Source organism: Nicotiana tabacum, chromosome 1 (genome assembly GCF_000715075.1).
Source record: "Nicotiana tabacum cultivar K326 chromosome 1, ASM71507v2, whole genome shotgun sequence".
Lineage (NCBI taxonomy): Eukaryota > Viridiplantae > Streptophyta > Magnoliopsida > Solanales > Solanaceae > Nicotiana > Nicotiana tabacum.
The window spans coordinates 47,957,966-47,968,454 of record NC_134080.1 but is presented as its reverse complement, the minus strand read 5'-3'; the positions used below and the strand labels follow the sequence as shown (position 1 = coordinate 47,968,454).

Below are 10,489 nucleotides of genomic sequence, written 5' to 3'. Positions count from 1 at the left end.
ATTAGTACCTTGTTGTGCTCATTCCATTGGGGGAGGAAGACTAAGAAAGATATTGGCATTCTTTGTTAATGTCGTAATAGTAAAATATATAAGACATTCCCTTGAATATTTCTTTGCAATTTATTTTGTGTTTAAATTTGATATAAGGCAATATATATTACATAAGGCAATATATAATTATATATACACATAATACACCCTTATATATACATACTATATATACTATATATATTTATATAGCTATATATAAGCAATTTATACTAGTATATACATATATAGTTTACAAGAAAGTGCCTTACATAAAAAAAATTTAAAAAGAATAGCCCGAAACAAAAAACGCCTGTTAGGCCCGTTTAGGCCCGCGGGCCCGGTCCATTTAGCCCGGGACCATGTGGGCTTAGGACCACCGTGGGCCGGTTCCACACATTGGGACCGTTTGGCCCGACACCGCCTCAGCCCGGCCCGCCTCAAGCCCAAGCACGTTTGGCCCGGCCTGTTTAGGCCCATTTGGCCCGAGCCACAATACAGCCTTAGTGCCTGTGAAGGTAAGATGCATATTCCTCTGCGGCAACATTTCCTGCAGCTTTACCAAGAGTATAATAGATTGCTGATGTGATTTCTGGAATGGCCAGCATCCTCAAGAAAGGTCTCAACAACCAACAGCAGATCTCATCTTCCATCAATTTACTGAAACCAAATCATGCAGTCAAAGCATAATTAGCACATAGAACATCAGTTTACACAAATTTATGCAAGCAGGCAGTTAACAACATATCCTTCCACCATATGACTGAGATTGACTTCCCTTTAAATGAAACAGACAGTAATTGAGAGTGGAGTCTTAACACCATAATCTAAGACTACACAACCAACTACATCTGCAACCTACATAGAAAAAAGCAGACCTAAACCACCAACTATGACTAAGAACTGGACAACATAGCAACCTAGAAACAATACCTATGACCTTTTCAAGCTTCTCGAAAAGAGATTTCCTCAGATTAGAAAATGATCTTGTTAATAATTCCCTGATTAAGTGCGAGCCCAGTGACCTGACAATCAGGTGCGTGCTCTCTTGTTGCTGCAGGCGGGGCATTTGTACTGCTTGATATGTTCAGCCCTAGCTGGAGTGATCTTAACGCATTTCCCGTGGAACCATTTCTCACATATGTCACAGCAGATCCAGAACTCGTCAGATGCGTAATTCTCACCACATGCACCACATAGTGTTTCTCCTTGCTCGTCATCTTCCTCCTCTTCCAAACCATCTTCATCCTCATCTTTCAGTTGTGGCCTTGAGTACTTGGGTGGCGGTTCAGAGCCACGCTGTGCCACCTAAGAGCAGAATCAGATTATGTAAAATAGGCAAAGTTAACAATAAATCCACAAACAATTCTTAGAATTCATATCAGTGACAACAGAATAAGCAAGTGTCAAAGGACAAGAAGTACAGAGGGGGAGAGAGAGAGAGAGAGAGAGAGAGAGAGAGACCATAATACTTCAACTTCTTGATTATCAGGAGATCTTAGTGTACCAGGAGATGTTCCCGCGTTTTACATACAGATGGCTGATGTACTCAGCTGAAGGACTGTTAAGTGGGTAGGAGTACTCGACCTTTCAAAGCTTTGGTTGGAAAAAGTAACTAATTGCAAATTTGAAGGAGATAAGGTGTCAACCTTCTAGCTAGATAGGGCCTATGCATCACAAACCTCAAACAGGATAGGAGAATTAACAGCTACTCAAAGACCTAAAGAAGATGTTTCTTGTTATTAGCATCTGTCACTACTAATGACTACAACTAGAAGTGAAGAAATTTTACTCTCTTAAGTAGAATCTTAATGTACCAGAGAGCATGATTCTACCACGATGTTAAACCTGAAACATAAAATTGTACACATGCCCAAAGAATGTTACCAGCACCCCAATGATTCAAAAATCTAAAAACCCTGAAATTTGAATAGAATTGTCTGAAGACAGCTGAAATAACCTGTGACCAAAAACATAGATCTTCTTCAATAAGTACCAAAATCATAAACCTAAAACTTAAAACCCTGTTATCCAAGAACCTTAAGTGAGTGAACAGGCAAATAGTGATGCCAGCAAACACACGACATACACGTATAGCTTCGCATTCATTCGAGGAACAAAGGAAAAAGGAAAAACTTCCAATGGTCAGGCTAAAAGGGAGAATGGGATGAAGAAACTATAAAGATCCTTTCCTTACCTTGGAATTTGACTTGGACTTGGTGCTGCCGTGGTTTGACATTGATGATTTCTCTTTTGATTGTTTCTTGGCTGTCCCAGACACAACCTCAAAAATTGTGGGAAGATCGTTTATCATATTGAACAATCTTCTCCTGCAACCCAACATAAATGGCTCCTCAGAAAATATGGTAAAACTGAAAAAGAAAAAAAACAAGGTAGTATGCAAGTTATATTATGTCAAGTTTATGTGGACAAGATTGTTATTTTAGCTCGGGTTGCATGTAACTTCCTGTCATTTCCCAGAACTTATTTTTAGGTCATTCCCAGGTAATAATGCTGTAATATATATAAAGTGTTGCAACATAGAAAAATGAAAATTACTTTAAGGAACAAAGCAACAACGTAAATAAGCATGGGAAAAGAAAGCAGTGCACATTTCATAAGTACAACATGAAGCAAACAATAAGTTTTATTTAGGATGCCACAAAATCAACAAATTGAACTGTGACATTCAACTATGATAACCTTCTATCGCCTTTTTGGACAGGAGCCACCACTCTAAGTACTACTGGATATTTTCTATGTTCCTTGGGATAAATTCTCCTTGACAGAGGTTTTTGTACTTGTACCTACACATTAACTCTTTATGTTAAACTGTAGTACCGGTCATCGGACCCACTTTTATATTGTCTCCTGAAATATCTGCTTATTCTGCATGTACTTTCAAGTTTCAGGGTCACCCGCTCGAATGATAATTACATGAAAAACTATCATTGTAGTGCCCTCTGATAGTGGGTACCTTCATTAATACTCGAAATAGAAAATAAAGTAGTCACTGCTGATTTAGACATAATTTACACTCTTATGAAAATACCTGTTCCTTGGCACAACTGGCTTCAACGGTGGTCCATCACCTATTGAGATGAGGCGAAGACAATTTTATAGGTAAACTTGCAATATTCATAAATTATCTTTCATACTTTATGAGTAATAAATCTTACATAGCATTCTACTTGCTCACCACTTCGAGTTCAATATTCTAATTGTTATACATATGATGATTTTATGTCACTGCAACAACTTCTTTTGATTGGTTAGCCTACTATAATAAATTGAGTAAAAGCATAATCGTACTCTTAATATGCAGCAACAGCATATTATAGAAAACCAAAAGCTCTTGCTCTCCCTACCACTAGTGCCATGTATCATGAAACAGAAGTACAAATTCAATTAAGTAAACTCTGGCTATTTTACTAACTAACTTGCCATAAGGAATAATGAAAATTAATGTTATCCAAGAAAGGGAGCAATGAGAAGATAAAGAATTGCTCGTCTAGAATATCCAAATATTTAAAAGGAAAACTAGGCAAGGCCATCATCTGAATTTGAGTCAGCAAAAGAAGTAAACAGTTATGTAATATCGTGAGATGATATTGTACTATCATGAGATGAAATTGTACCCAAATGTGGGAAGTAAAGGACAAGCTAAAATATATAGAAAACAACCATATTAACAAGCTATATACTCATAAAAGAGTAATAGATAAAACAGTAGAGGACACAGTTAAAAGCGTGCCAGTGGAAAACTCAAGAACTATATGTAAAACAGTAAAAATGTCGCCTTTTAGGTTCTTGCTTTACCCTTCAAAACAAGGTTTTTCCAACTTTACAACAGCTATTAAAGCTCCAATTTTCAATTTAGATAATTGATTTTAGCTAAAAGAGATGAAACTAAAGAGAAAACACAAAACATACCTATCAGCTCTATCGAAACCAAACCTAGCACCAAAATAAAATGCAACAGCAAGTAACCATGCATCACTATGCACAGCAACCAAAGATAGCCAGTCCTTCTCTTGCATGCCATCACGGGCAAAGTTAATTCCAAGAGCAGGCTCTGGAAGCTCTGGGGGCACTTCTTCAGCTGGTAGATTGACTTCCCACTGTTCACTTGGAAATCCATATAGGCAAAGATTTTCCTTTTCTGCAATTCAATGAGAGCTGAATCATAAATTGTTTCCTTCAAAATAAAATGTTCAGCTTAGGGCCCCGGGATATATAAAATTCAAATATTTCACCAGATGGGAAGGTAAATCAAGACATCATGCAATCAGCAAGAAGAGTTTGAAAAATCCTCAAAAAAACTGCAGGAGACAACTTCAGAAGAGTAGTGAATATATTAATGCAATTATGAGCAAGATATGTGCCATTAGCACTGACTCAAAAAAATAACAGAGATAATATGACACTTCAATCAAAAATCAATTTCGTCATGTTTGAGAAAGAGAGAAGAGTAGAGGAAGAGAGGGAGAGATAAGAGAGGAGCCAAAAATATATCCTTCTTCCTTCAAATAGCAAAATGGTGACTTGCAATTTTGTACAAGATGAAAACTGCTCGTCAGACACGCTAGATGCTTGAGTTGCAAGTATTTGCTTAGATAAGGAATGGCTCAAAACTGTAAAGGTTTGAGATCATATTCACAACTATTCATGACAAAACGCAATTTGAACACATGAATCCGCAACAATTAATTTTGGCATACAAAAGGAAATGGAAAAATACACCGAGAATTTGAACTAACAAAAGATACTAAAGGCTGTGACCACAGAGGCAGGCAGATCTGGCAGGTTGGAGGCTGCAACCTCACTGCTTTATAAAATTGTGCTAATTATTCCCTTCTAAAGTTTGAAAAGTTTGAATATACGTTTTAAAAATAATTTCCGCCCTAACTTCACGACAAATATTTCCTTACATTTTTTCCCATGAAAGTTCTCCACATACAAATCTTGTGTCCTCCCACGGCTATGCACGAGTAGAAGAAAACTATTATGTACCAACATTGTCTCACTCATTCAGCCTACTACTAAGATTACAAGCAGCAGTACTTCATGATTCCAACCCCAACTTTAGAGTACTAAAATAACCTTGAATAATCTTACAATTCTATAATGGCACCTTTCCACCAACTACAATAAAAATGAAAATCATCAGTAAAATGTGATAGAAGAAGGAAGGCATAACAGATTAATTAGAATTGTAAAAGTGGTAATTGACTAATTGCTAATTATTTCATCATAAAATAAGTCATACACAAAGCCATGATGCAAATGACAGGATTCAGCACAAACAGTATGAATCAATCAGTCAGCTGTGCCTCAATTTAGAAAGGGTGGCTATATCAATCCTATGCATCAATGCCACTCTAATAAGACCTATTTTATTCTAGTACTGACTATTTTGTCTTCTAAGGCAAATTAGAGATTCTCCAAACCAGAAGTTCTCTAAATCTTACACTTATCTCTATTAGAGCTAATCGAACTAAGAACGCACCTGGAAAACAATTGGAACCAAAGTATAGCAACAAAAACTAGGAACCAAAGTATAGCAACAAAAACTAACGATTAATTCCATCTAGCTGTGTAAGTACAACCCTTAATTTAAATTTTCGGCTATCGTATCACGTAAATGGATCTTTTGCTTCCATTACATTCTGCTCTTAGCTAAATCTGCATTGATTTTTGTCTTCCCCTTTTTGTTTTTTTTAAGGTCTACTTCATGCCCTTCTAACACCTTCAATCACCACAATGCTGTACCTAGAGACTGGTGCACCAAGACGTCTATGTAGGACAAGGTTAAACCATCTCAAGAGCCCTCTCCTCTTGTCGTGCATATAGTTTTATTGCACCATTAAATGTGATAATCTCTAATGTTGTCTAATTTTGTAGACACAATATCCAAATTAATGCTCGTACTTCTATGACATTTATCTTATGGATATGTTTTGTTTTGTTAGATATTTTCCTAACACATAGCAATCATTATTTCAACAATCTTAATTAAATTCTGTGTACCAAATCACACCCATGCACCAATTCATCATACCTCTTACCCAACTAAAGTAAGGTGCAGATATAGTACTTTTTTAGGTGAAGACATCCAAACGGATTCAATTTTCAGAAGATTCATAAGAGTTTTGACTATTTTACTTTAACGACCAACCTACCGAAATCCTCCTCCTTTCTTAGACCTAGGAATGACTTTGCTAAGCTAAGACAGGTGGATAAGCCAAAAAACATTGAAGGCATAAATATACAATCTAATTAGCCAAAACCATTAGAAAAATTGCAGTACTACATAAAAGAATAACAAAGCATTACAGCTACCAAAGCCACAATAACTCCACCCATTAACAGCATATAGCAGATAAAAGGAGCAACAGACGAGTTCGTTTTTACCTGGGTCGCACTGCTGATAAAATTCTTCGACATCTGCAACATTTACATCAAAGAGAGTAAATCAGAATCAAAATATCACGAAACTTGAGCAAAATCCAAGTACGACCCACCAAAATTAAAGAATAAAAACCCCAAGGAAGAAAAAAAAAGACAAATATTAATGGGAAATGGGCAAAATTGAGTTTGTTACCAGTAGTAAGAGCTTTAATAAGGCCAGCTCTACGACCCTTGAAATCTCTAAAAACTTCTTCAACTGTTCGAGGATTGTACTGTTGACCACCTTCCATCCCTTTTGTATAAATTATTATCTACAGAATGCAGAGAGGCAACTGGGAGTTGAGAGTGAACAAAGCACAAAAAGAGAGAGAAGCTGTTGGAGGGAAATGAAAAAAAAAAATGAAAATATATAGGGGGGTATTTTGATATTTTGACCAAAAACGGTGAGGGAGAAGAAAGGCGACTTTTTTTAGTTCTCATCTTGTGTCCGTATATTTATTAGGGTCCGATTAAATTTGAATTTGTGTTGATAAGTTCCACATTAAGAGTAAAGTGCTTCCTAACAAAAATGATTCCATAACCAGGGCCTCGAATCCAAAAACTCTGATCAAGGATAAAGTCACTCCACCACAACCCTTGTTGGTGACTTGGGCGAGTTGCAACTTGCGAGTATTGACGGAAAGACAACTAATTGGATTTGATAGAAGTGTGAAAAATCCGGATGACATTTGTTTGTATTGCTCGCAGATAAGTTTGAACGGTATTTGAAAATTAGAATTGTATTTGGATATGAATATAAGTTTTTATTATTTTTTAATTTTTATAAGTTATCTGAGTGAAAATTTTGATAAATGAACTTTTTGAATTTTTTAAATTTTCGAAAAATTCCAAAATTCATATTCAAGTGAAAATTAAAAATATTATGGCCAAACACTAATTTTGAAAATATATATATATATATATATATATATATATATATATATATATATATATATATATATATATATATATAATGAAAAAATTTGCATGGCCAAACGGGCTTTTTTTATTATTTTTTGAATGTTTTTTTAGTGTGTGTGTTAGTAGATTAATAACGGACATATAACATGAGTAATTATCCAGAAACCTGATTTGTTAACGTCACAAAATTACATGAATAACATGTTATAATAAATTAATGGCCAAACCCATAAGAGGCCCCTTTAAGTTGGCCCAGCTTTTCATTTTGGCACCCCAACTTAGACCTGTTCCATTTTGACACTCGAACCCCTTATCCAATGTGCCATTTAAACACAAAACTCTGACCTGTCACATTGAGTGAAGTTCGTCGCCCAAGTCACGCGTGAGACTGAAAAGACTCCCTGCCAATGCAATTACTTATTACTGTTTGAGCCCCATTTATACCCCCACTTCTTCCTTCCCTTTCTCCATTATCAGTTGTAAAAAAGCCCTAACTATCTATAGATCCATCTCCATGAATATTCTAAAGGCTGCTTCTTTCTATAATTTTCTACAGCTTAAGTTGAGATTAATAGAAAAGTAAACCTCCACCTTCTTCTTTTTCTTCTGTAATTTCTTCTGTACTTCTTCTTTTTTTGTGATTTTGAGCTTGAATTCCATAGCCATTGTAGCTATGTCGGAAGGAGCAGAAAGTTCCCATAAAGGATTGGGTATCTGTTTTTGTGGTTTTAATGCGAAATTGAGAATTTCATGGTCTCCTAGAAATTCAGGTCGACGGTTTTATGGTTATAAATTTGACAAAGTAAGTATGTCATCTATTTGCACTTAAATCTGATAAATTGTTGATTTCAATTTGATAAAACAATATGTTTTATCTTGTTTTGAAGGATCGAGGTGCTTGCGAGTACTTTAGATGGTATGACGAAGATTTTTCCGATCAAGCGAAGAGGACTATTAATGGTTTACTGAAAAGGGTCAAAGAAAATGATGCAAAATTGGCTCGGGCAAGAAAGAAATGGATTTTTGTGTTTGTAGTTGTGTTCATCGCATGGAATTGTTTGGTTGTTCCTTTCATTTTGTTGAACATGGTAGTGTGAATGTTAGTTTTTGGTTGGATTTTATGTACTGATTATGGGAATATTTTAAGAAGTGGATTGTGATCAACTCAGTCGGAACAGACCTAAAATCCAGTCTTTTTATTCCTTTCTTGATAAGTGACTTAATAATTCAATCTTTAACATAAACCATATCAAGAATGGAGGAGAAAATACTTTTTTTACAAATTCAAACTTGTGTATCTAAAACCAAGTAAGATCACAAAACTTCATCAACATTAAATCGAGAGTAGACAGCAACCAAACAACATTTTGAAAGATGATGGACAATTGACTATATAATACCATTTCTAAGTATTACAACGGAACAAACCCTTGCTTTTGTTTTTCTTTTTTGATAGGCAATAATGAAAATAACACCATTGGCTCACTTGAAAGGAGAAAATTTGACTCTTACTACAAACAAACATTTAACACATTCCTATCAAGTCATGCAACTAACGAGCTTTTTTCTTGGATTCAATTTCATGGAACAAGCTCAATAGCTTAAATAGAACAGAAACATAACAGAGAATTCCAACAAATCTGCTTAAACATAACAGAATTCCAATACATATCCAATACCAAAAAACATTACCAATACCAAGAAACAGAATTCCAACCTTTAAACAAGGGGCTGCTGTGTTACATATCCAATACCAAAAAACATTAAACAAAAGATTCAACAACCTTGACGTAACTAGTCCTACGACATTAACAAAAGACTTCTAAAGCTGGGATTCCTGGTTGCACTCCATTGGTTGACTTGAAGTCCTTCGATTTCTAGTTGCACTCATCCTTTGAAGCTGGGATGTTGTAACTGCTTTTTTTTCCTTTCCATTTTAGGCCATTAGGCTTAAATCCAATATCAATGTTTGTTGCAGATGCATCTCTAAATGTACCACATGCTATAACTCTTTCAGATGATGCACCAGGCTGCAAAATAGTAAAAGTTGCAATTGATTATAAAAGAAAGAAACAGAGGTATAAGCCTCTTTTAGAAAGGTGCACCAGCTTACATTCAATATGCTTCATCCAGTCATTGTGTCTTGATAAATGCCAAAACCTGTTTGTCTAGGCCTTTTATACCCTGTTGCTTGATGAGTTTCATGTGCTTGTTGTAAGTTTGAGACATTGCTAGTAGCCCTTCCTCCAATAGCAGCGGCAACAGATCTAAAATATCCCCTTCCTATGCCTAGACCTCTGCCTCTTCCTCTTGTGGTAGACTGACTTTGACCACATCTTCTTACAGCTGGAGTATCTTCACAAATTGAAGATGGAATGCTAGGCATGGTTGTTGCAGTAGTAGTTGGATGACTCCTTTGAGTTGGATTACTTGCTTGAATTGTATCTCTCATTGAAGGCTGAAAGAATATACAATAGTTAGTGTACATTAAATAATGCTAAAAAGGACTCAAAATATGCGTGGCTTACCTCAGATTTGCAAGCAGATTTGTTATGACCCAACTGGTGACATTTTGAGCAAGTCATATTCACTCCTTTCTTTGATAATTTGCCAAATTTTTTTCTTGGCTTATCCTTTGCCCTTCTCCTACACTTTTTAGGTCTCCCTGGCATCGGTTTTGGTTCAGGTGGCTCAATTGAAGGATTTTCTGATTCTGGCCACATCTTCATACTGGGCATAGTTTGTATAGAATATTGGTAAGCTTTCAAGAATGTGGCCTTTCTGTACCAATGCTCTACCAAGTCATCTAGATTTTGTTCTATGTGATATAATGCACAGACAACATGAGGACAAGGAATTCCTCTTAACATCCAGCTTCTACAAGTGCAAGTCTTCCATTGTAGATCAACAACATGTTTAATATCACCATCACTAATCTCAAAACCATCATCTCCATTCCAAAGCACTTTACACCTCCTAGAGGCATCTTTATTTTCTTCTAATGTCATTCTTGCTATTGGGGATATATCTGTTATCCATGTCTCAGCAAATCTCCTCATATCTGCATGCCTAGTCATGATTTTGCACCTTA

At 35.9% G+C, this 10,489-nt stretch overlaps 1 protein-coding gene and 1 long non-coding RNA gene across 4 annotated transcripts; one reads left to right on the top strand and one right to left on the bottom strand.

Moving 5' to 3' along the window:
• Nucleotides 1-264: 264 nt before the first annotated feature.
• Nucleotides 265-6,855, bottom strand: LOC107795402 (PHD finger protein ALFIN-LIKE 4-like). Of its 3 annotated transcripts, none has more exons than XR_001650095.2 (6): nucleotides 6,632-6,855; nucleotides 6,442-6,474; nucleotides 3,961-4,189; nucleotides 2,225-2,357; nucleotides 961-1,335; nucleotides 265-687 (listed from the first exon to the last, which is right to left on the bottom strand). XR_001650095.2 is itself a non-coding variant. In XM_075250572.1 (6 exons), exons 2-6 carry the CDS (start codon nucleotides 6,472-6,474, stop codon nucleotides 1,060-1,062), a joined length of 711 nt encoding a protein of 236 aa, XP_075106673.1. In that variant the 5' UTR covers nucleotides 6,632-6,791; the 3' UTR covers nucleotides 788-1,059. The 3 variants fall into 3 exon arrangements, 2 of the variants coding, with proteins under 2 accessions (XP_075106673.1, XP_016473521.1); XM_075250572.1 differs by lacking the exon at nucleotides 265-687 and adding an exon at nucleotides 3,080-3,119 and having other exon boundaries at nucleotides 788-1,335; nucleotides 6,632-6,791; XM_016618035.2 differs by lacking the exon at nucleotides 265-687 and having other exon boundaries at nucleotides 788-1,335.
• Nucleotides 6,856-7,870: 1,015 nt separating this feature from the next.
• On the top strand, nucleotides 7,871-8,562 carry LOC107795406 (uncharacterized). Its single transcript, XR_012708929.1, has 2 exons — nucleotides 7,871-8,200; nucleotides 8,286-8,562. It is a non-coding gene; the product is annotated as an uncharacterized LOC107795406 (long non-coding RNA).
• The last annotated feature ends 1,927 nt before the right edge of the window (nucleotides 8,563-10,489 follow it).

What these genes read in the sequence shown, in the direction of transcription:
- LOC107795402 (XM_016618035.2), bottom strand. Translation starts at nt 6,728, where the DNA reads ATGGAAGGTGGTCAACAGTACAATCCTCGAACAGTTGAAGAAGTTTTT. An exon ending in TATTAAAGCTCTTACTACTG is followed by an intron (nt 6,475 to 6,631) that starts GTAACAAACTCA and finishes TAAATGTTGCAG; the next exon opens with ATGTCGAAGAATTTTATCAG. An exon ending in GGTTTCGATAGAGCTGATAG is followed by an intron (nt 2,358 to 3,960) that starts GTATGTTTTGTG and finishes GTTGGGTTGCAG; the next exon opens with GAGAAGATTGTTCAATATGA.